We start from the raw sequence: 27,390 nt of genomic DNA on the forward strand, positions 1-27,390 counted from the left end.
GAGAGATCCCTATAAATATTCTTGTGTTGTGCGTAGGGTGATATGTATTTAATTAAATGCTTTAAATTAATTTTACTAAAAGTACATATATATATATATATATGTAGTTGTTAAAAAAAGAGAAAACGTGTCATTTTTAACAGGTACGATAGATTTAATAGATAAGAGCGAGCAGGAAATAGATAAGATAACATCTCTAAAAAGGGATAAACAGTTTCTTCCTTCTTAGGATTAATTAGTTTAGTTTCGAGCAATAGATTTTTATACGAATTTCCATTACGTTTCATTTATGAGAAAAAAAAAAAAAAAAACTTGTGATTTATCTCTCGTTCGTACGAGAGATAAACGAACAATGTGAACCAATAAGTTCGATTCCAATTGTAAAACTTTATCCAACAATTCATTTCGATTTTACAATTTAAAAAAAAAAAAAAAAGGTCAAAAAAAAAGAAACTTCTAAACTAACTAATTATTCCAATTTGCACGTCTGTCATTAATTTTTCTGTGCATCTATATCTGCATATTACATCACGTATTCAATTTTTCATTAATCCTTCGACAATATCCGAAATGATAATATCCGAATCATTTTAAATTGCTGATGAATATAACTAATTTGTTATAGATAAAATTGTAAACAATTCGCCATTTTTCTTCTTCTTCTTTTTTTTTTTTTTTTTTCTTATTTTTCTTCTATCGCGTGGCAATCTTACAATTTATAACATTACTGACAGAATACAGAAAGGGAGAGAGAGATAAATAGTATTCGATCCCGTTCGGGTTATCGCAAAAGTTTACCGTTAATACACTATTTATCGTAATAAAAAAAAAAAAAGTCGTACGTGTCTTATTCGAAGTATACAACTTATTCTATTCTATTCTTATCGAAATGGTTAATAATAACGGGGATTTATCAAACAACGTAATTGAACGATAATACACTAACGAGAGTCTGATATGCTAATAAGACACAGCTCATTTCTATGGTAACTCGAATTAATACAATTTCATTCATCTTCGTTCGTTTATAATTTAACATTTCTCGTTAATCTTTAAATTATTCGATCGTGGAATGATCGTGTCATGCTTTCTCGTTTATTACTTAGATTCTCTTGTTTGTTATCGATCGATTTTATCAGATGAACAAGATCGAAAAGACAAAAGAAGATGATACACGTCGATATCTCGATATTGATCTTGGAAATTTCTAATCTTGTAAATATACATTGTAAATAAATATATATATATATACAAGTGTACAATACGATAAGAATTTTTCCGTTCCAAAAAAAAAAAAAAAAATACGCTAATACGTCTAATTCCGCTACGTAATAAAATCTTAATTAAATAAAATTGTTTTTCCTTATCGCCTGAAAAACGAGTGTTACTTCGCACCTATGTCATTGTTCTTCCGGTTCAATATTGCAGAACCAACATCGAGTCAACAGCAAGTCTCTCTCTGCAATGTTTGAATTTGGCACAAGTAACAAGAACCCGATGAGCGACTTCTAAGAAAATGACACAGATTTCAACTGATTACAGGGGCCTCTAACATTCTCTCGCAATTCATCAACCACATTCACACCTCCCAAAAATAAAAACTTTTCTTTCGAAGAAGGAGCGATAATAATTTTCGTGCCACAACAATTTTCCAATCTTCTCTAGCCAAATAACATAACGCCTTCCTATCGATATTTAAAAAGAAAAAAATTAATTCGCGCAACACAATTTCAAGGCAATCAATTATCAAGAAGCAAATACGCTCCCGTGTTAATGAAATTTTTCGTAAAAATAGCCCGACGATCAATCACGGCATCCGACCCGGTTGGGGGTCGCGAATCCAATCGAGCATAGGAGGATTCATTGGATAATAGGCTGTGGGCAAGTTTCGCGATTTCACGCAGCGAGAGCGTGAACCGTGTATGGCCGATCGACATGCACGCCTCTGTACATATAAGTCAACCGAGTCTACCTTGTTATTTTGAGCGTAATAGCGACGTAGGTCGTCGCAGAGAGCGGCGCCTAGGGGTGCCGTGACGCGCCGTCTCGACACCCACGTGAACATTTTTGCGGGCACGATCGCTGCCAAATCGTGAGGTTCATCATTGGTCTCGGGGCAACAAGGAACTCACCGTTTCGCAGCGTACGGTCAAAATATATGCGAGATAGAAGAGGCCTTCTACAGGAAACGGAAGAGATCTCGTAGGGAATTTCGATTTAATTTGGATTACGCGTTTCAACGGGATCGTGACGCGTTTTATTGTTATTTTATTATTATTTCGAGAGATGTATGTTTGGGTGGAACGTAGGATATTCGTAGGATATTTGATTCTTGAATCTCATTGTAAATCCACGGTTTTTATAATAATCAAGATCATTTTATGTAATCTCGAACGATCGTGTGTTAATTGCCAATTATATTTGTTGAAACGTAGTTTAATATTTTTTCTTTCTTTCTTTTTTTTTTTCTTTTTTGTTCCTCACCGTGGTTTACTCTTCTAATTGGAAAAACGAGGATGCAATTAATTATAATACGTAATTAATAGATAGCGAATAATAATGCCTCGTGTTGAGGAAAAAAAGCGTAGTCAATGTCAATTCGTCATTCTCTTATATAATTGGAATTATTATTATTATTAACTAAGAATTAGTTTGTTGTTTATGAGGGATATATATATATTCGTCAGTGATGCTAGTTACGCAGTTGGTTATTTTCTTCGAACACACAGTTTAAATATTGAGTTGCACTGACCTATCTTAATCTAACTTCATGCATATCCACACAAGCGGTATTAAAAGGTAAACAAACCAAGTCTTAATCATCGTGCACGAGGTTAAAATTTTAATTTCGTTCTTATTGTAAATATACGTATTATATAATCCTCTTTAAAAATTTTAAAATTCGGACAAAGATATTCACCCCTCTCGAGCGTTTTAAATCTTGGCGCGAGTTGGACGATGCGGCATAGGCCGGCCTATCTCGTTCGAAATCTGCGAGTGAAATTTTTCCAAGGAAGACAATTCTTTTCTTTTCCTTCAAAAAAAAAAAAAAAAGAAAGGAAGAGATACGCAACAATCATTTATTAATACGAATTTTAATCGCTGAAAGATAAGAAATAAAATAGTCGACATAAAATAGATATAAAAAAAATCAAAGACGATTATAATTGATCTCAATAAATAAAAATTCCTCGAAGAGTGGAGCGAGCATTAAGACCGATTATTTCGTATCATTCATAAATTTAATCAACTTATTAACGACGAGAGTGTTTGAATCGAAAGATGTGTGATCGTTATCTTGATAAACACACTCCTCGCGTATATACTGGTAGTAATTGGTAACGATCTAGATGTGCGCAGTTGGCGTGACAATTCCGTTTGCTTAGCATTACATTCCCCCAATTGAATTCGCGCGTACGCAAGACATTGGCATTTGACAGCTCTATTGCCGTATTATACACGATACCAGCCGCCTCCGGTACGCGCCTCTATCTCCATAATTTATTTACCTCTTTTCCCGCCGATTGAATAATTTCCACTTACGTTACGGTTCAACTGTTATCCGATCATCCGTTCGAATTCTAAACAACGGACAGAATCTTTCTCCCGACGGTTAATCCGTATTTATGATGTTACAACTTCATAGCGAAAGGACGGGGAGAGGGAGGGAGAGAGAGAGAGAGAGGGGGGGGGAGAATTCGATCGTGCACTCGCGTATCACGCTTTCGGCACGCCGCATTACGAGAACCCAGTGAAAATGGTCTGTGACGATTAAGCATGGCTGTCGATTGTAAACAACCTGGCACTGTTTGGACGCAATAAATATTTGACGGGAGCGATGAGCATTGCCAAATAGCTTCGCAGATAGACCCGTTCTTCCACATAGTTTTTTACGTGTTATTCTTTTTTTTTTTTTTTTTTTTTTTTTTTTACGTGTCGATTCGTCACAACGAAATTAATCCCCTCTCGATTTAGCCGATTATACGGTTACGGTTTCGATCCATTATGGAATGATTTGTGAAAATATTGATCGATAACGCGATGCGAAGAGGAAAATAGCGGGAAGCAATTTAATCGGTTGAAGTCAAGTCGACCTTGGTACGAGATCTTGGATTCTCAACAAGGACAATATCATCCGGCCGGGGAAATTCTCTACTGCCGAGACCGATTCACTTTTTCAAGGGAAACCAGTCTTGGCCAGGTTTCTGTATCGGTTTTCTACCCTCCGTACAGATGTCGGTGTAAGGTTTTGCCATCGACCGGTTACCGACCAGTTGTGCGCCTGTTTAAAAGTCTAAATTCACAACACGATCCAGTTGCTTGTCCGGGAATCCCTTTCTAATCTTTTTCATTCGATGCATGTAAACACAATAAGTACGTATAATAAGTGCATTTGAGTGCATCGGGAAATAGATATTCATCGGGGATCTTATAATTTTATGTTAAATATCGTTTCTTCGATATTCGATATCGAATCACATTGCCAATTGACAAATGTTGGTAAGTATGAATTAAACCTTGATTATCGATTCACAGACTAAACGCGATCTCTCTAAATTCGAAAAATTTAAAGTCATATACAGTTTCCTTTGCTACCATGCCTTCGATGCACGATATTTTCATATATCGAACTTTCCATTTCTTCGTATCTTTATCCTTCATCCTTCATCTTCGTTATTATATCGATATTAATCTCCTCGTCTTATTACAAGATCGAAAATTCAATTGGATTTCATAAATATCGTATGTAAAAAACGTTTAAGAACAATCTTTAAGAAGAAGAAGAAGATTAAATCGTGCGTAATATGTTATTTATTATCTCCTCGCCAATTTTGCTTCTATTATGTTCAATTAAAATTAAAGAGCGACAGTTTAATTCCCTTTTGATACATCTTTCTACCGTATCTACGCCGTACTCAAATGACACAAAGCGCGGATGCAGAGAACTCCGACCGACCGAAATCAATACCACGTTGGCCTACTACGCCGTGGCCTTCTTTTCAGCTAAATCCATTTGCCGTGAAAGACGATAAAGAACAATCAAAACAACACTCCTTTTGTTTCTTTTAGAAGATATTTATAGAACCTCTTAATTGGGAAAATTTTTACTGCTCCTCGAACCCTCTATCTCTCGCCTCTTGATCGATATTAATTAAATTATCGATTCTTTCCCCAAAATAAATACAAACGTGTTATAACAAGTTTTGTACACACTGTTTGTATTTTTATATTTCAATGTATGATACACGTTAACGATGAATAATTGGCATAGAAAATAATTTGCAAAATGAGTAATTTATGGATAAAAAAAGAAAAAAAAGTAGATACGGTAATGTAGCACGTTAAGCAGATTTAGATATAACTCTTTGAGTCATTACTATAAGGTTTCTTTAAGGAGAGAGCGATTGAATGCTGGCAGAAGGTCCCTCTCGAGTGAAAAAACGTAACCGAGGGATTTTTAAATTTTGTTCTTAAATGGATGCAAATGATAATTTAATAAGTTTTGCGAATACAATTAAAATCATTTTAGCTTATATCAAACGAGAGATTATGAGTTTTCAAAATATAACAGTGGAATATAAGGTTGTTATCCTTTTTTCCCGCTATCGATCTTGGTCAAAGAGTCAGATGAGCAGGAACGACGCAATAGCAGGAACGTCGACGCGACATCCTGGCGCCCGCGACTACGTCGTTGTTTATTTTTATATTACCCCGATCAATTTCGATTTATTGCCATTCAAAAATAATTAAAACAACCATTTAATTTTTTACGACTTACGTGCATATAAGAAAAATATAAATTTTCTTTTTCTGATTTGTTTGATGCTGACTTATTTATTCATATCGATTTGACAACCGGAATAAATTATTTCCGAATAATATTGCTATTACAAATTAGTCTTTTAATTAAAAATACATAAATTATGTTCTCTTATTTTCATGTAATAATATTATAAACATGGTAACGCGCGTGTATTTCGAATAATGTATCAAATGAATGATAATATATATTTTATTTAAAAATTTGTTAAATAATTTATGCTCAATTTTATTTCGTTAATTATCACAAGGAAATTGAATAACGAATATGTGAATAATTATGTTAGATTAAAAATTTATTATTTATCTATCATTATATTTTATCAAAGATGCATTTTGTACGTTATTTATTATATTATTAAATGAAAATATCGTTAATTACAAGAAGTATTTATTTAAATAAAACTTTGAGTTTTATGAACCTTTCAAAGACTATTATGGTAAATATTATTCTGCAAATAAAATCTTGAAAATATATACACTTTCTATTTTATTACCTTTTCCATTACTCCTTTATTAACTTCTTGAACACATTCTCTTATGGTTGTTTTCAAGATGTGAATTTTTTTTCTTAATTTTTCAACGCAAAACCGGCACTTCCAATTTATCTATTGTTTTATTGTTATCCGAAAGCAATTAGTTTGATGACATCTATGAATGATTTTGAGCTCTTCAACAAATTTGAACTTCATTGATTACCGACCGAGTGTACAGGATGTCGCTCGAACGATAAAACATAGTGATCTTCGTACTGGAAAGAAACTCTTATGCACGTTTTATCGTGCAGACTTGTACTTTCAAGTTCTTCTCGCGCTCACGATAGTTGTGCTTCAGTTCGCTCACATGGATTTTTCGCAAGTTGTATACATAAACCACGTGATATAAATATTAGTAAAAAGATTGAAGAATTTAATAAATATTAACAACATTTTAAGATATACTGCAAACACGGTTATTTGTGTCCCGCTTTTTGAAATATCTTCTTTTGTCAATGTTAGCTTTACTTATGCAAGTATTCTGACTACAAAATTTAAAAAACAACTTAACCTTGTGAATGCTGTGAAAATTGGAAATATCATACATTATCGGCATTGATATAGTTGTTTTTTCATCATAACATATATATATTTAATACGATAATGCTGACAATTTTTATCGTGAGTATATAACCAATAATTGTTATAACGCGAATTGTTTGTATTAAGATTTAATTTCATTTATTTTGTTCAATTTCTCAAATTCTATTTATCATATACTACGAATATATTTATTCAATATATGTATTTAAATTTTTATCGAAGTTGATATACGATAAAAAAATAAACGAGGTCAAATAAAACTATTTATATTTAATCGCACGTTTTTATGTATGTGAACGCGATAAATAAAATATATTAACATACATAATAATTATCGCGATAAATGTTAATAATTAAATATAAATAGATTAAAACAATTATGAAAAAATATTCCATACATATTAATATATAAAATGCAACTTTTTAGTTTATAAAAAAAAGAATCATTTATAAATATTGTTATACGTATATTTCTAAATATTGTTATATTTATATTGTATGTATATATATCTATCAAATATTAGTTGTATTATTCGTATCTAAACGTATTCATTAATGAGAAAAATTTCCTTTCCGTCGCATTCCATCGAGACATGAAGATAGGTTGGAAGAAACGAGTATTTGTGCACAGATAGTTATTTAAAGATTCTCGCTGCATTCAAATTGTGTCACGTGATCGTAGCTGCTGTTTCTTTGCCACAAAGTACCTCTACGTCTATACATTGAATGTTATGCTATATAGAAAAAGAGAAATCCTCTATCTACAGGTTATTTCATGCGAATACATACAATACAATTTATTGTACAACTGGTAAGAAAGACTCGGTTTTAACGACAATAGTGTTATCATTGTAAAAACTTAATTTTTCAGATAGCTTGCATAAGTATCTGCAATATATATGAATGCATTTGTCGCTTGGCACATATGTAGAATAAATGATTACATTGATTAATAGATCGGCAGTAGCTGGCGCCTGCCTGCCCGTTTGTTAACCTGTGACCTTTATGCCGCAATTAACAACGTGGTACTTTCCATTCAGTAAAGCTTCACTTTTATTATGGATCATGATAATTAAATTTTCATATTTTAATTTTTCAATTATTTTTTTTTTCAATTTGATTTTATGAAAAAAATTAAATCATGTTAGCAATAGGTATTTACTTTCTAACTATTGAATTTTTCGAAGCAAATGTGAATTTTTTATAACATTTTTAATGTGAATATTTATACTTATAAATAAAAAAAAATAATTTTTCTGTAAAAATTGATTTTTTAAATTCACCGATCTATATAACTTGCATAATTTCTATTGACATTTAAACGGAAGTTGGTACATATTGATATGCTTTTTCGTTCTTCTTTGAAACTTCCTGTATCCCGAATGGTCCTCGTATAACACACGTTACGGCACGGAGAGAGTATTGACCGTCTCAGCGGGTACAGTGGAAATTTCCACTGCCCTACCCCAAGACTCTTGGTGACTACTACATACACTTTCCGGTCGCGATCGTGGTGTATATGTAACTGAACCCTAAAGTCTACTGTTCGATGTAAAGACCTCCTTTCAATTTGTATAAAATGTTTTTATGTATTTTTTGTTAAATGTGACAAAGTATCATAAAATGGTAGCAAAAAATAGTAGATACGCTTAAATTGAAGTAAATTATATTTTTTATATATAGTAGTTCAAAAAAAAATGCAGCCATTGCTCAATATTAATGAAGAAGAAAAATAAACAACGTATAGTAATTTCATTTATAATATTAAAAATATAAATACAATTTTTAATACAATTACATAATAGTACTCTTTTTCATATCTTTAAAATACAATAAATATAACAAAATCTCATTAGTTAAGTCTATTAATATATGAATTAATCTATATTTAAATTTTTAACATTATTTATTTATTATTTATTTATTCATATAATTTATAAATGATAATAAAATCAAATAATGAAATAAAATTACGATTTGTCTCCATATTGATTTATCGACTATCATTATTAATGAGAACCACTGGTAGGTATGCAGCAGTTCCCCCCTTTAAGAAGACGTTGAAGATAACTTATACGAAATTTATCGTGGATCATTTAAATGAAATATAAAAATATAGGTATTAAAATTTGCTTTTCCGTATTTTTTGATATAACAATGTTAATTGCGGTAAAGAGAAAGGAAATCCAAGATTGTCATCGGTTCAGAGAGTTGGTCGAGAGAAATACAAGACAGCGTTCATACGTATCTATTTTTAGCTAAACATTGTCCTTCGGTTTTACACAACCACATAAAAAGAATGTCATTTATTACACCTTAACTACATTATTATATACGTACGTAAGCATGATAGTATTTGTATGTACATGTATATTCAAATTGCGATACGTATAATTATTTTTAAAAATACATATATATGTTTTTACATTTATATTGAGTAGAATTTAAATTAAATTTTTAAACACGAAAAAACATATAACATATTTTAGGTTGGTTCATATTGTTTAAATTATAGAAATTAAATATGAAATTATTGAATTATCAATTTATTTTATCGATAATAAAGAAAATTCTAAGAGATAAATTTCATTTATACTTCAATAATTACTGACTTCTGATATTGCAGAGTTCTATTTAACCATAGATTTGACATTCAATGCATACACAGATGGTATAAAACGAATCTAATATTCAATGTACTTTCTTGTTTTATGTTCAGAGGGCTCTAGAGATCTCTTACTATTTTAATATTATTTTCAATATTATCGATACAGCATAAAAGAAGTTTAATATATTGATTGTTGAAACTTAAATTAAATTTTAATATGAAATCATAAATAATTATTAATAATTTTTAATAATTTTTATTTATAATATTAATAATTTTATAATAAAATATATATATTTATTTATTGATTCATTTATTTACTTATTTTATTAATGTAATGTATTAATTCTATTTATTGTAACAATTATTATTAACAATTAAATTACTATTTGCTATTATGTTGCAGATTTTTATATTAAATTAATTTTTTTTATTATATTTCTAATAAGAGTATCGAAAATATATTATTTAAAATTTTAATTTTTCGCGCAATTTTTATAAAATTAGTATATAATGTCAGCCAATCAGAAAGCTGATTTGATCAACCAATCAGAGAGCCTGTACCGAACCTCATTCGTCTCTAAAAGATCATGGTGATGGTGACAGGACGCGTGTTGAAACCGGCTTCGAGTTCGTGAATTCAACTTAAGTGAGTAATTCTATTACTGAATTTATATATTACTATTCGTTTCGTTTATTTAATAATCTATTAATTATTAAGATAGCAAAAATAATTAGTGTTTTGAATTTTTTTGTGCTTTTTCTTCGATCATATATCGGTTTGTGTTCCTTGCAGTTGAAGTTTGAATTCACTTGTTGCTTCATCTCAATATGATCTTTATTCTGTACATTTATTTTATAATTTTGATTCCTATTTGTGCAATCGTCAAAATGATTTTGAAAAAAAAAATAATTTGTAATGTATGTACATTCGTATTCGGTGATTTTTCTATGAGTTTAATAATATTTTATTTCGTTTAACGAAAATGTATATATTTTAAATATTTCTGTTTTTATTATATTGAAACAAATATTTTTAGTTCATAAAAATCAATTTGTTATTTAATATTTTATGAAATTCAATTATATCGGTGAGTCGTAGTACATATTTTCTTTCTAAATATGTTTCATATCTGATATTTACGTATTTTTCCTTTCTTTCGTTTATGTTGTGTTCGTTGAAATATTTCTTGTCATATACGTTCGACATATTTCGACATGTTTCGTCTTATTCAGAATCACGAACATATCCCCTCCCTAATTCGACTCGATAATCGAAATTACGACGCAGGGCGTCATTGTACTGTCGATATTTGTTGTGTTCAGACGTGTCATTCTTTCTCTAAGTGTGTAATTTATTTAATACGTAATATTGTAAATTTATAACTATTTATTCTATATATGTAATTCTTAATTATTTATTCTGTAAAGTTTATTATAATTGATACATATTTATTATTATAATTGATAATTGTTTGGGATTAAATTATTTTTTTTCTTTATTCATTCATTTGGTGATTAAAGTTATAGATATTTTTTATGATTTTTTAAGATCATAGTTGTATTTAATTATATTTATATTATAATATAATCAATTTTATACATTAATTTTATATATTTATTTTAAAATTTCAATTTTCTTTTGTACAGATTATTAATTGATTGCTGATCTAATTCTAAAGCGGGAAAAGTTCCAATATGGACGCCATTATATCTTTTCATAAAGAAACGGTAAAATTTAAAAGATATCTTGTATGTATACTATATTTATTTTATTTTTCTTTTTCATTTTTCTTTAAGATAAAGTTTATTATTAAAAATTGTATATACTTTTGTAATGAATATTCATCAAATAGATATTAATGTTTTTCCTATCAAAATAATAATTTAAAAATATGTATTATACTTTTTTGTACATAAAATTTTTTCATTCATGAATTAATAATAATAAATTAAAAAAAAATAGCATTATTTTCTATAATAAATGTTTAATAATAGAAAAAAGAAAAAAATTAAAATATATTTTGCTTTTTTTTTTTCTATTCTTTCTAATATAATTTTATTTTCAGAGAATTTTTATAACCGCGCGCAATGCGGTCAATAGAATCAGTGTTTTGTTGCATAACTAGTCTTTTTAATGTTTTTCAGAGTACAATTACTCTAATTAAATTTAATTATAATATTTAATTGTAAAAGTAAAGTCAGTGTTTGTATGCCGGTTTTAATATAAATGGACGCGTTATTAATCTCTTTTTTATTTTATTTTTAAAAAATTCGTTTTTTAAAACTTTTTCATTATTTTTAAACATTCGGTATATACTAAAATCAGTGAATAGTAGATGATTATTCATCATTGTGAAAAGGTAATTACTTATCCTAATTTTTATTCTTTCATTGAAATTAAGTTATTAGATTTTTCTGATTTTTAAATTAAAAATTTTATTTTATTATTATACATAAAAAATTTTTTAATGAACTGTGTTTTAAATTATAATTTTTCATTGTTTGTTATAGATATTTCCCCTTTTTGATGTCTTCCTGAATATTTATCTTACCATCGTTCCTCGCATCTAATGGTGAGTCGCATGCTTTTTGATTCCTCCGATCATTCAATCATGTCATAGGATGAAAGATCCGAATTGACACGAGTGATTGGTTGTATTCGTAGAATTTTGTACGAGCACAGTGACCGCAGGTATTTATTATACCTGTGAGTGGTAATATTTCTATTTCTTGTCTATTATTTATTAGTTCAGGATAGGTCTTCTTGCATATCGCGTTTAATTAATTAGCATACATTTGCTAGTAATTTGTGAAATCAAATCAATATATAAATTTGTAAAAGCAAATAATCATATGAATATATATTTATGAATATTCAAATAAATAAGAAATATTGAAATAATTTTAATTTTAATTTAAATAATTTTAAATGTCCTTCGATTTTGTAACAAAAAATTATTACAATTATTACACAATAATAAAGATAATATATAAATAATTTTTAATATGTTTGAACGATTTTGGTTTTTTATTATAAATTTATATATAATTTAAAATATAAAAATATTACGTTTATTTCTCCTGAATATAAATTTTATATGCAAGAAGACATTTCGTGACAGGTAGATTTCTGTATCAATGCAACAAATTATGATTATTGTTTCCGTATATTCGAAAATATGCTTTGATGAAGAGATCGCCTGAGGGTAATATCATTATTATTTCATTTATAGAGTCAATTATTTTTTATTGCTCATAAATAAAATGATTAATTGCTTATTGTTTTAATATATATTTTCCCAATATTAAAGTAATTTATTAAATTTAATATATTCATGTATTATAATAAAATAAAATGAAAGAGCATTAGCCCGTTAGAAACAAAGTATACATATATTAATATCTCTTTAGCTCAGGATTTTCAGGTTTAATTTTCCGTGTTCATTGCCAGGAACTCATTCACGTGCCCAGGTGCCACTTGGATGGGAGAAAGGCGATGGGCACGATGACTTTAGTTTATAAGTCGATAAAATGTTTTTAGCGACTGACGACGCGTTAGCGTATCGTGCACGACGTATTTTCCACATTGTGTGTGTGGTTAGGCTGTGGAATTGCGTCGTTTATTTCCCTTGCTACAAATAATTTAACCGCAATATTAAATCGCAATTAAATAGCAGCAGAAACATATAATAATATTAATAATTCACCGATCTTTAATCTCAATTTACAAATTTAATACAATGAAAATATTCGTATTAATTCAATCATAGATATTCACAATTACAATTTAAATACTTTTCATCGCGTTTCACGCAATGGTCGCCAGCCATCGTCAGTCGATTTCAGGAAAACGGTACGTAAAGTTAGAGGTGTGCGAGTTGTGTGCCAAGCTCGGGTGTCGGAGGCGTCCCGGGACGCTTTTCCCTAGCGTAGGCTTTTTGCGCCCGAGTGTTATGCGTGAGAATCGTGGAACGAATGTGTTGGTATGCCTGTTTTGTCATTTTTTAAATATAGGGCCAGGCAGGACAGGTAGTATAATTCTGGTGTGATTGTTAGTTATAAGTAGGCAGGGCCGGGCAGGTTGCCACAGTCTCTCAGATCGGGTAGGCGCGTTTTCGCGTGGCAACCTGTTTCAGGAAATCAAATTTGAGGAATCGAGGGTGGAGCTGAGACGATGTCATTCCGTTTCCGGCTTTGCTCGTCGATTTTTCGAATTTCGCGCTCGTGGTCGCGAAGCAAATCTCGAAACGAACGTTCGAGCTCGAGCCTCTGCTCTTTTTATTTTTCGTTCGCGGATCTCGAGCCTAGATTTAAGTTTCAGCGGGCATGGCGCTCGAAGGAGGAAGACCGAAGAGGCCCGACAAACTGTCACGAAGAGGGCTGCAACGAATGGCTTCTCATTTTTTGGATTTTGTTTGGATTTCCAAAGAATGGGAAGTGATTGTTACTCTTTTGTCACTGTGCTCGTTTTAGTAGTAGTCTGTTTTTGTATTGTCTGGCCGATTGCATGCCGGCCCATCACATCCGATCATCATGGGCATCGCGATGATTTTTAATTAGTGTTGCGATTGATTAAGAACGGATTGAATTAGAGTTGCGTTGAAATGACAGAATCGCGTTTGTATTAATGTTGCACTTTTTTTTTTTTATTATAATTTCTTGTAGAGTAGTATTAAAATTTAACATTTGTCATTAAATTTTTTAACTAATTGATTGTAGCTTTTTAATCATACGTAATTAATGATTTTTATTGCATTTGTTTTAAAAAGTAGTGTTGCGTTGAAAAATAATCGCGTTTGTTAAGTAGCGTTGCGAATATTAAATGCCCAAATTTCTTCCACAGAAGAATTGTGGAAAAACATGTTCCTGGATCACTTGGTGTAGCTAAAAATGCTACATGAATGATTGTTCGTCGATAACAGTCATGGAGACTGTATTGGTGGATTCCTCGCTATTTTAGTGTTGCGTATATTTAAATTTGAGTGCATGGATCGGTGTTAAATAAATTGTTTTGGAATTTTTAAATTTACAAAATTTTTTTTTGTCAATTGTGAATTAATATATTGTTAAATAAAGCACTCATCGCGGTTCATTTTCTATTCTATAAAAAATTAATATTCCGTGAATTATTGTTCGCGTCTATATATATATAGCGAATTTCTTTTTCAACATTCTTTATCACATTGCATTTGTTACAGAAAATATTGCCATAATATTTATATTTTTCTTGACAGTGAGGTTTAAAGTTTTAAAATACAAAACTTACATTTTTTTTATTAAATTATTGAATTATTGAATTGATAATATTTGATGAAACATTAATTTACTTAAAACAATACCTAGAATTTTTTTAAAATCACTAAAGATGAATTTTTATGGTAAAAATCGTTTCTTGGTTTTATTTTTGACAAAAATTTGGAGATGGATTTTATGAAAATATTGAAGTTAAGAAACTAATAACGTGATTTTATTTAATTTTTTTTATCTCGAAATTGAAAATAAATTTTTAATTTTTAATTTATATAATTTTGTATTAAAAATTTTTCAATTTTTAAAATTTTGATTCAGAAAATATAGATTATTATTTTTTTTGAAAATTTATAAACAATAATTTTCATTCAATTTATAAAATTTTATTACAACATATTTTTATTTTCAGATATCAATTTTTTTTTTTAATTATTAAGTCAGTAAATAAGTTTATTTCAGATACATTAATTAAAGAAAATATCAAAAGGAAAACATAAAAAAAAATGTAATATTTGAGCCTATTGAATTCTTTTACATTTCTTTGTAAGTTCTTTTACATTTCTATTAATTCAATAAATAGTTTGTTTCAGATATGTTAATTCATAGAAAACAATAAAAAAAGGTAAGAAAATATGATATTTAAATCTATTGAGTTCTTTTATATTAATCCAGTAAATATAATATAATCCAGTTTGAAGAATTTATTATAAAATTTTATTATTTTTAGTTTAATTTGTTTCAGAGATTATTGATTATTTCTTACTCTACTACATACTCATACTCCCTTTTCCTTTCTTTGATTACATTAAAATTTCTCTGGATAAGATCTCATAAATAAATTTTTAGATTTTTAAACAGGTAGAAATTTATAGGCAGAATAATATCTTTAATTTTTGATAAGTAGAGAGAAAAAAAGATTTATTCTGTCTAAATGAATTTATCATTATTATCATTCATAATAATTATAAATATAATTATCTTACTATCTTACTAATCTTTTCTAGTCTTATTTGTTTCAGAGACTATGGTACAATCAATATGGAATTAAACATTAATTGAAGAAACTTTTATTTCATATAATATCCTGTTCTCTTGAAAAATGTATTAGAATTATTTTATAGGTAGGATTCCTAAAAAATCTTTAACGTTTTTATATAGAAAAGTACTATCTTTAGATATATAAAAATTAAAAAAAGGAGATTTAGATACTGTAAAAATAGCAATTACAAATTTTCTATATATTAAACAGCATAAAATATTTATTTAAGTAGCAATTATGAAATACTGTAAATATTTAATAAGTAGTATAAATTTAGGAATTAGGTACTTAAGTAGGAGTTAGATATTTTTAAGTTTAGATAAATTTTAAATAACTTGAAACATAAATAATTTATAGAAGAGCTCTGCTTAAAGTATATTTCTAATATGCATGCACAGTTAATTATAATAGTTGTAATGGTGGTATTATAATAGTAATGATTAATAATATATAATTCCATGTCAGATATCTCATCTTTTTTTACACTTTGTAATTATCAATATTTTATTTTCATGAAAATATAAAATATTGATATGTACAAAAGCATCTTATATAGTGTTTTATAGGTTAAGATTTAATTTAATTTTTATTTTCAGATTTAATTTTTGCGATGGTTTTCCATATAACTCCTTTTACTTGTTTTGCATAACGATTGAACATAACGTTTTGCAAACACATACCAGAAGAAAGATTTGCTTGATGTTGAATAAATTTTTTCATAAAAGGATGGAAGGAATCATGCTTAAGGTAAGTCTCCAATTTGCAACAACCTCCACGAGGTGAGACTTGGAAATCGTGATTATTTGATATATAATTACATGCGGCGCAATTATTAATTATTGCAAGTAATACTAATTGGCTGCATTTTGCAATTATGTATCTTTTGTGTGATAAAGAATTAATCAAATAAATTTATTGAATTAATATTATAGATTTGCATCGTAATATTAAATATAAAAAATGAAGGATCTTTTCATAATTCTTGGCTAAATATTTTTGATGATAAAAATATACGTATAATTCTTATGTTGATTATAATAAATCGCAGGAGAAGTATTTCATTTCTTTTTTAAGTCGGTATTTCAGAACACGTGATATAAACCTTTTTGTATCATAAAAAACTAAAAGACCGACTGTGCTGTGAACCGTGTATCGGTAACTTAGGTAGCTATTTTCTTTTAATCGACGAACGATAATATTTGCAATTAACAAGTACAATAATATTTCTATAGAAAATATGAGATTTTAATGTTTATAATTAATACATACTTCTTATACATATTATAATATTTATTAATAAAAAACGGGAAGTGAAGAATTGAAAATGTATCAGTAAATTTACTGATTGAAAGGATTATCAGTAAACATTTAAATTTTTTCTTGATATTTTCATTTATCTACATAATTACATTAATTATGTGGATTTATATGATATAAATTTAAATTTTTGTAATCCTATTCTATACTCGATATTCAAGTTTATTTTATCTTTAATATACAAAAAATATTCTTTCGTGTTACGTGTTCATCTGTTGAAAATATAATCAACATAATCCAATCATCGTTTTTCGAAAATCTAAATATACGAAACGTTAACGAGAAAACATTTTCTCAGCTGTGCCAAATAAGAAAAAATATCAAACGATATTTTCGGACCATAAAAAGACTTTATATCGATCGAATGATACAAAATAGAGAGATAGAGAAGGAACGATCTCTCTTATTTTGAACTCGCTCCCCTCCGCCAGTCATTATATCTCGTTCAGTTGGTCGATCTATCGATGCGAAAATCGATCTCCATATCCAAAGATCCGCAGAAAAACAGAGGCGTCACGTTAAAAGTCGGGAGAAAGATAGATGTTCCGAACCGGTGATAATCCAGAATCCAATTGGCGGTTTACACAATAGCGAGACGATATCACTCGTTTCCACAGGATTATACGGATCTTACGGATTTGTGGTGACAATGGTGGTAGCCGAATGGTAACACGTAGCAATATACCAGCCGTATGCCCTTCAAGTATATGTATAGAATGGAATTTCCAATCTTGCAAGGCGCTATTCACGATATTTCGAATTAGCGCCTACGAATATATCCCGGCCGTTATATTGGAAACCGATATTCACGACCCGTATACTCTTCGAGTGCCAATGTTCCCGTAACCGTATCTTCTCTCTTGTATCTTTATTCAATGCGAGTGTTGCCAAAGACCGTTCACCGATTAGTTTATTTTCCACTATCGTCCACATATTTCGCCTTGTATTTTTATATGCGCTACTACTACATATTCATATTTAATGGTCCAATCGAACGAAAGTTTCGCTTTTCCTCTACGAGTATTATATCGTTATATCGAAAGAACGACGATGATAAAATTATTATTCTAAAAATTGCGTGAAAATTGCATTGTGATTTTTTTTTCTTTTTTTTTTTTTTTTTTTCTATCGTACAAGTGTTCTTTATATTCGAGACTTTTATGCACGGCGAGATAAAGAGGATAAAGAGAGAAGATATAAGAGCGAAGGAAACAGAAATAGATTAAGCGCGGCGATGATAAGCTATTTTATGACCGTATCATATTTCATCTAGTTTTCGCCGTAAGTGTACTCGCGCCAAGTGCAAAACTCCAACTTCGTTTAGTAGTTTTCGTTTATTATCGTTTGTTGCGCCAAACTACGTTCTACATCCCGTGGTTTTTCAATTAACTTTATAACTGGATATATTTCTGTTGTTCTATATTCATATCGTATATTCTATACAACGTTTCATACCGGTTTCAATTAAAATAATCAGCGATGATATTTTCGTGAAATAGAAAGCGCTACGTCTAAATAAAACGAACAAGTGATTTCTATGATGTATATATTCTCTTTTCACGAGTTTTCATATTAAATGGATGGAAAAATTGGGGAAAAAAATCGAAGGACTCGTCAAAATTGTATCAGCCAATATCAACCAATGCAATCGGTCGTGGCTAATGTAGAATGAATGACAAAGAGAAACCGATATAAATCTCTTCGTTAATGCAGCATAATTTAATATAATCTATGGAATACCATTATTAATTATCGAGCATCGTGAGTTTCTATTTGATATATGCTCGGCATATGTTACTGCTTGGAATTCGTTGGTGTTGCAATTTGATAACGCGTATTGACTCCGAATCTCTTGTACAACAGACACTAAATTAGCTATTGAATCGCCCGTCGAGTTTTGATTAATGGAGGGGAATAAGCTGCGATTATTGGCGACTGTCTCGTAAAGGTTGCAAATCGATTAAGTGCTGGAAACGTGACTAAATGGATAGCAGGAAATTTCAAATTTTGTTGTATCCGTTCTAACAGGAATGATACATTTTCTTCTTTCAGATATTTTTATCCGCTTTTCTTCGTTTTAACAAAATTTCACATCCGTTGTAATCTGGAATAATACATTTTGTTCTTACAAAAATTTCGTGAATAGCCACGAATAAGAGAAGAAGAATGGAAAGGAATAATTTCAACATTTTTTTTTTATCTGCTTTCCTTCAATTTAACCTCCTTCCCGAAATCTACGATGTTCGACAACACGTGAAAGATAATGTTTGGGAGATTATCGATGTACAGGAATTTCCTCTCAAAGGACTAACATTTTCATCGGCTATAATTTCCGCATTAAATATCTTACAAGTACTTACTTGGTAATACGCGATTAAGCGCGTTCAGGAAGAGCAGCAGGAGGATACATCTTTACTATACATTAGCACCGGTGCAAAGAGGGCTATTACATTTCACGGGTTGCAAGCAAAATTCCTTGGGATAGGATTGCAGTGATACGAGAAATTCCGTATGGTGGCTTTATTGGCCGTACTCGGCTCTTACGATCTTATTATTAAACCGATACCTCTCGGCCGGGAATCGTGTGAACGGCGATCACTTATGGATATTCGTGAAATCGAAATAAAAGCTCAAATATTCAAACCATCGAATATATGAATTTTTCATTTTCGAATAACGTAGAGACAATTTACTCAACTGATCGAATAAAGATGTTATCGTTATTGTTGTATTTCTTAGGATAAATTTGAAAAAAAAATCCTGATGATGAATTCGCTTACCCGATGATGAAAGACACTTTTTTTTTCTTTTTCTCTTCATATATAGAATAATTATCACTTGCTCGATTCAAAAAGACCAATTTATTTATTATTATTATTATTTTTCATTTCCTTTTTTTTTTTTTTTCCTTTTTTTACATTATAACATTAGCGTGTAGGAGACGAAAATCTTGTTATCGTTTTATTCCATCCTCGCGTGTTCTTTTTTGTTATATTCAACGAAAAATATTTCACAAACGTCCATATTGAAAATCACTCGATACACTATATCACTCACTTGAAACAAATTGATTCGTTGAATCGAATCAAATCTGCGTACGTCAATTAATGCAATTTCGATTATTGCTGCTAATAAGTTTTATAACGCCGCCTATACCGGGTAGCGGATTAATTAATAGTCGAGCAATGAAAATCTCGGATAATTTTATCCAGAAAGTCGATCAAATTGTTTATCCGTATTATAAATATATGAGAAATTATATTCTTATTTCGCAAAACGCGAATATTAATATTTCTCGTAACATTCCGTGTAAAAAGATATTTTATGTAAAATTCTTATATATATATATATATATATGTATTTCGCGAAAGAAACACACACCTTTTGATACATCTTATTAAACGTACGATTCAAAGTGTAGTATAAGTTAGTATACACGTATTTACATTGATCACATTAATACATCGAGTGATTATTTCTAACGTTACCTGGAAAAATGGTGATTCGAGTATTATTATTATTATAGATAGAAAATTCCTCTTTTCCCGCGGCGAAGCATATGACGAACGGTGATTGTACTTCATTTCGCGGGCGGACACGTCGAACTACCCTTTGTTAAGCGATTTTTTTAATATTTTTCCAATGGGAAAACGCATCGGGCTATACATAAAACTAGTTTGAACAAAAATGGAGAGAATTGTTCGTGTTCTTTTATTATTTTTTTTTTTCTTTTTCCAGCAGTTTAGCAGTTTTCAATCATATTTTCATTGTGATTTTATATCGGAGAAATGTTGACCAAACTGTTCACGTGTTTTCAGGCTGCTATATGTAATCGTGTTCGCAAAGGTAAAATCGTTTCGCTGGATTTTTCATGCCTACGGTTTGTTAATGAAAAAAAAAGAAAAAAAATTGGCGATCGTGTATTGGCATTCGTATAATTCACGATACGACATGGCTCGTTTAATCTCCTCTATCTCGCCTAATTGAAAACTGAATATATATATATGTGTCGAAATAATAAATTATTTAAGTGGAAATAATTGAAAATAATAAATTTTGATTTATTTTCGCCCAAAAATAATATTTTGATAATGAAAATTTTAATTTGATCGTACAAATACATCTTTCTATAATCAGTTCTCAATTATTAACCGAACGATACAAATATTTGCCCTCGTTAAAATTGAAATTAAATTTTACTGCGTTGTGTATCGTTCTCTCAAAAAAAAAAAAAAAAATCGGGAAACATTTTTTATTTCATTCGAGTTTTCTTTTTCTAAAAAAAAAAATTCAATCTTGGTCAAAAATATTCGCGTTAATTCGCGAATCTTTTTTTAAGAAAAATTAATCGAGCTCACTTTTGTGCTGCGTTTAAATCGGTAAATGGAGCGCGATGTTACATTACTTATTTGAGTAATTAAAAATTATATTCGAGAGAGAACCTCGGCCTTTTCCATTCAACGCGTGTCACCACGCGATGCCACTGCATCGATTGTCGCGTGAATGGACGCGATGTCTTCGCACGTGCTGTCATTCTTTATTTATACGCGAGGAAAAAAAAAAGGAAACAAAAATTCAGACTTGATGGCCGAAACGAAAGAGAATATTGAACGCGAATAAAACTCGTGTGGATTCATATATATATATATATATTTCGCATCGATGAAATATCGTTTTTTTCTCCTTTTCCTCCTTCATTACAGAAATTTGTGACGCGTCTTCCAACCCTTTGCGATCGACCGTTTAATTGAATCGTTTAAAAAATGCAAACGGATATGTCGTACGCACCTCTTTTTTCTCCTCCTCCTTTTGGCTCCTTGTAATCGTCTCGCGCGCATTTCCTTGGCATATACTCGTTATATACTCGTTTTAGGAAAAGAGATGAACCGATAAGTGCATTGAAGGTGAGTTTTTTGTGTATAGAGTTGTCACATTTTATAATTACGAATCATTTGTAAGGTTTTTTTTTATTTTAAAAAGAAAAGGATTGATTGAACTTGAAGGAGGAATCTCGTTGGAATAGTTTTGAAAAGAATAGTCTAGCGCAGTGGTTCTCAACCTTTTCCTCGTCGCGGTATACTTTTAATAATTTAAAAATTTAACGTTAAGATAAATTGAAAGAATTTTATTTGGTTTATCGATCGATGTACCTTATAATATATCTTGTAAAATTAGCATACGTATGGATGTTTTATATAAGATAGGCCCTAGGCCATTTTATATAAGATATAAGAAATTCGGAAAAATAAATTACCACGGCACATCCTGCAAAACGTTACCACCTCTTCAAATGATCGAATAAATATTTGAATTGAACGTAGTGTCGATTGAGATAAAGAAATGTAAAAAAAAAATGAATAATTTTCATTTTTCACAGTGGTTGAGAACCGCTGGTCCAGCGTATAATTTCTAACTGCGACTATGCTGATTTATTATTTTCTTCTCGTAATTCGTAATAATTAAAATCGGACACCCTGTATCGTACACACGATAAAAATACTCGGAAGATACTCGGTTTTAAAAACGAATTTTATAATACTCGATTTATAATATTGCTTGAGCTTATTTTACGTTCGGTCGCACGTTTCACGAGAATCGTTGCAGCGTCGCGAATGTCTTACGTAAAACGTTTTCACGTTTTCAACATTTAACATGGAACGAAGTTTCTTTTTTCCATTTTCAAGAATCTCTTATTTTTAATCGATCTTCTACTCCCGATCGATATCATATATTTATATATTTGTATCGGCGTATTGAACGTTGAAATCGTTTTCAAGATCACGAACACACGCTTCCGCTCGAATTCAACTCGAAAAGTGAAAAATAGACATCTCGCGTGCTATATTATTATTTTCGAAGTTCGATATCCAGGCTATGAGGAGAGGGAGGAAGCCTTTAAATTAAATCGTCGAATTACACAATCGAATACAGATTGAACGAGTGTGGACACATTCGAGGGTAAAATTCCGACTACTCTCCAGAATACATTCACTCGATCGACGCACAGCACAGTTTTATTTTCCAACTATCCGCTAATAATAAAAAGAACGATCAACTCTGAGAGAATGAACAATTTTTTGAGAAATTTCCAAAATGTATTTCTGCATCCTATTTTTTCCCCAAGTTACGTCGAGAGTGAAAAATTACAATTTCCTTTAATTTTACCCCCGAGGAACGCAATTCGGATTAAAAATACGAAGAATGTTTTAAGAATTATTTCTCTCGACCTGGACATTCATCATTTTCGAAGGGATTCGCGCAACGAACGAACGAACGAACGAAGCGTGTTTCATTCATGCGAGAAATACTCGCGTTGCGCGCTCTAAGGGGGGGCAAAGGGAGATGGAAATTATTCGTGATTCCGTGGCCTGTATCAATTCGGTGACAGGATAGGCTGGTCACGTGGCGCAGGCTTGACGCGGGCAAAGTCGATTCGAGGTGCGTATACCGAGAAATGTCAGAAAAATCAACATGACGTTGATGGACGCTCTCGACGTAGCGTTTCGCCGATCACCGCCGTGCATAGCCGCCGGTTTTTCCTCTTCTGCAAACAGAAACGGGGCAATGAGAAAATAACGTTTTTCGCGAGGAATCGACAAGGGGAAAAGTTATGGCGGGAAATTAAACGCGAGAGTAAACCGACGATTATACTTTCTGAAATTGAAGATTTTTCCAAATAAACGAAAACATTTCTCCGAGTACATATTTTTGAATGAAGTTTTTGCGCATTCATCGAAGAAAAAGAAACGCGTTTTTCAGAAAAAAAAAGAAAAAGAAATGGTTGTCGCATCGTCTCGACGCTTTCTTCTTTTTCGGTCAATAAAAAGAGTGACTAGTATCGAATCGGCGATCGATTTTATTTCTCTCGTTTCGAACCGAAAGGTGGATGGAAATATGGAATATTTATCAGGCAGAGCTCGATTGAGAGGAAAGAATGAGCGTATTAACCTTCGATCACGTGTATCATGATATACGCCGGTTTCGCGTTGCTCGGGGAACAAGTGTAATTAGCACCATGTGAAAGTTTCACTTTGTCGACAACCAGGATCGATCCGTTTTTCGTAGCTTCCACTCTGACACCCGGCTCGTCGTCGTAGTTGATCATGCGCCCCTCTCGATACCAGAAGATGAAGCTGGGCGCCTCGGTCGACGCGATTAATTGACACTCGAGTCGAAGGCTGGATCCTTGCTTCACGTGCAGGTCAGGGCCCCCTGGGATGACGGAGTACGCCTCTGTCACTTTCAGTCGAATGAATCGCTGTTGGACCGGCTCCGTTTGAATCTGTTTCGACGCCAACCGTTTTTTTTCTTTCCATTCGAAATATTGCTCGTTGGAATAAGTCACCACAGTTACCTGGCACTCGTACAGGCCAGCATCGTCGGGCTTAACGTTCTTGATCAGCAACGTCCAATCCGGGCTGTTCGAGACGACGATGAACCGCGTGTCGATGGCGTGAGTACCTGTGCCTAACGTCAGTAATTGCCTGTCCTTTCTTCTGATCCACGTTACCTGCAACGATAAATCGGTTATTGCTCGTTATCGAATACGAGAATAACGTTCGAATTTTATGGAATTTCAAAGTATCGATGAATAGCATCGATATTTTTTTCAAATTTTTGATAAGAATAATATGAATTACAACGATTTCAATGTGGCGCCATCTGAAACAGCGTTCTTTCGTTTTTAAGAAGAGTCGCGAGGAGCGCTCCAAGTTCTGTGTATCGAATATCGGTACTTTTTTCAAATTTTTAGTAATTATTATTATACAGGGAATAATATGGATTCGTGAAAATTATTAAATGTGCAAATAAGTTCCTTCCCATTTTTTTCTACGTAAATTTTGGCCGAAATCGAATTACTTCTCGCCTGTGGCGCCATCTGAAACAGCGTTCTTTTGTTTTCAAAAAGAATCGCTAGGAGCGCTCCTGTGTATCGATGAATATCGGTACTTTTTTTCAAATTTTTGATAATTATTACACAGGGAATAATATGGATTTGTGATATTCCATGGAAATTATTAGGTGCGCAAATAAGTTCCTTCCCCTTTTTTTCTACGTAAGCTTTGACCGAAATCGAATTACTTGCTGCTTGTGGCGCCATCTGAGTGTTTCCAGTTCTGCAACAATTTCAATATGGCGCGCGAGAAGCATCATTCGCATCATTCCAGTTTAGGAAATTTTGTACCTGTTTTATGCAATAAAATCTTGAATTTGGAAAAAAAAAGGGAAAGAACTTATTTGCACATTTAATACTTGTATACAAATCGGGTGGGCGAATAGAATAATATCGAAAGATATTCGATCGTGGAAGAAATTATACGAGGCAAGAGTTTATATATCGTCCAACCAAGCATGGAATTTGGTTTTAAAATGGCGAAACACGTCCCTGCATATTTTATATATTCCCTGAAAATATACTCCCTTTTTTCGAAAGATATTTAAAAAATTCTAATTAAATAGTCCGACCGTGTAGAAAAGTTTACATTTTTTAATATGTTTCCGGCATCCTCTCTCTCATCTTCCGCGTAATAAATACGGTATTTATTTCAACCGCTCCTTTTCTATTATTTATGTCGCATCAAAATTGAAAGTAGCTTTAATAATAAATCCTTCTCCCTCCCTCCTTCCCTCTAAGTACGAAACATCGTCATCCAGCTTATCCATCCGTAATGCTGTTTTCGTCCCGTGACAGCCGTTATTCTTGCATTCGTAAGAAAGGCGATTTAGAGAATGCACAAACGGAAAACGGGGGCTAAGGATACTCACGAAAATGACTACAATAGCCCGGTGGACAGCGAGGATATCTTTGAATTACGGCATCGAGCATCCCGTCCACCTTTGAAGAAAATTCCCGTAGAAAAATTCACCTTTCGCCGATTTCGTGGAACAATCGAACAAAACGTAGCTTTAACAATGGCACGCCTCTATCTATGACCCTTCCAAATCCTTATTCTCCCTGTCAAATCGCTCACGTTTCGTGAAAACGTGTTCGAACTTCGACTTTGATTTTGCTTGGCCGAGAATTTTCCGCGCTGATCGCGAGACGTCGTACAACATAGTCGTGAAACATAGTGACAAGATTTGAAAAGGGAGGGAGGGAGGGAGACACACCGCTCGAGGTGTTTCGAGTTTTTCTTCGGCGACGCGATTCGATTCGAGGTGTCGCGAAATGATGGGCGGCGTCGAATCGTGTGCGGTGTTGTAAAGGGGGGGAGGAAAAAGGGAGTGGAAAGGACGTTGAATCGAGTGGATGCCGGTAGAAATACAACATTTTCGCGAATATTGATAGTATTTCTTCTGATTACATTCGAACGACAATCATTCTCGAATCTTAGCTATCTCGATATAGTTTCTTGCGAGAAAGTTTCTTCCAAATGTAATTTAACCCTTTAACTGCAGATACTTTTAGCACGGCCCATCGTTCTAAACGAAAAAAGGAATATTTTATTAAAAGCAATAATACTAGACAATATAATTCCAATTATTTTATAAATTATATACAAAAAGTGTATTGCAAAATAAGAAAGTATCGTACAATAAAACAGTAAATGTACAAGCTGTTATTACAGAAACTTAAAATCTCAAAATTTATACTAAATCGCTATATTCGCCAACTATTTTGCTCAACGCGCCTTTTTCTCGACGAAGAAACAGAAGGCTTATCCAAATTAGGGAAAGTTCACGAAAATATACTTAATAATAATAAGTTCTAATTATAAATTACATTAAAGTGATATTCTATTTTTATCGTATTTATTTTATTTCTATTTCAGTACTGTAATATATAAGTCACAGCTATTCGATATTAGCAAAAATTAACACGTTGTTTACATACACCGCAATTGAAGGGTTAAGGAGATGCTTATGGAATTCGAATGTCCACTCTCTTCTGTCCATTCTCTATCTGAATTTTAGCACGGAAATCGGAAAAGATCGATTAGATCTTCCTCGGAGCGAATAAAGTTTTCGAGGTGGAATTCCAAGAAAAAAAAATTTTAACGCATTTGTTTATCTCGATACAGGTGGACTCGTAGCGAGTAACGAGCGGGAGAGAAAAAGATGGAGCTCGTCGGCGACGATCGGGGAGGAAGGGAGACCGGCCACTTGCACGGTCTTAATTGTCTACGTCGAGTGCGCTCGAGGCTCCAGGTTTCGCGATTTTCTAACGCGGCTCGACGAGGGATCGATGAGAGCGCCGCGACGAGTGCCCACTACACTATAAACGAGCCGATTAATGAACTTGGGCGACGGTATTACGAGTCACCTTCCGATCC

The 27,390-nt window shown here is 31.6% G+C and overlaps 1 protein-coding gene and 2 long non-coding RNA genes across 12 annotated transcripts in view; 2 read left to right on the forward strand and 1 right to left on the reverse strand.

Annotated features, from left to right (window-relative positions):
* The first annotated feature begins 4,361 nt into the window (after positions 1 to 4,361).
* LOC147658820 (uncharacterized) lies at positions 4,362 to 6,297 on the forward strand. Its single transcript, XR_015291840.1, has 2 exons — positions 4,362 to 4,500; positions 5,531 to 6,297. It is a non-coding gene; the product is annotated as an uncharacterized LOC147658820 (long non-coding RNA).
* A 316-nt stretch (positions 6,298 to 6,613) lies between these two features.
* Positions 6,614 to 8,164, forward strand: LOC147658821 (uncharacterized). Its single transcript, XR_015291166.1, has 3 exons — positions 6,614 to 6,977; positions 7,499 to 7,710; positions 7,771 to 8,164. It is a non-coding gene; the product is annotated as an uncharacterized LOC147658821 (long non-coding RNA).
* Positions 8,165 to 18,645: 10,481 nt separating this feature from the next.
* Positions 18,646 to 27,390, reverse strand: part of LOC100869934 (opioid-binding protein/cell adhesion molecule) — a 185,214-nt gene continuing 176,469 nt past the window's right edge. For all 10 annotated transcript variants that reach the window (XM_086903443.1, XM_086903433.1, XM_086903419.1 and 7 more), the window contains 3 exons: positions 24,471 to 24,626; positions 24,065 to 24,398; positions 18,646 to 23,660 (listed from right to left, as the gene is read on the reverse strand). In XM_086903443.1, coding sequence (XP_086759569.1) covers positions 23,515 to 23,660; positions 24,065 to 24,398; positions 24,471 to 24,626 — 636 coding nt within the window. In that variant the 3' untranslated portion in view covers positions 18,646 to 23,514. The remainder of the gene's footprint in view (positions 23,661 to 24,064; positions 24,399 to 24,470; positions 24,627 to 27,390) is intronic.

This window comes from Apis florea, unplaced genomic scaffold (genome assembly GCF_048593485.1).
Source record: "Apis florea isolate Af1SG1 unplaced genomic scaffold, ASM4859348v1 contig_1615_pilon, whole genome shotgun sequence".
Classification (NCBI taxonomy): domain Eukaryota; kingdom Metazoa; phylum Arthropoda; class Insecta; order Hymenoptera; family Apidae; genus Apis; species Apis florea.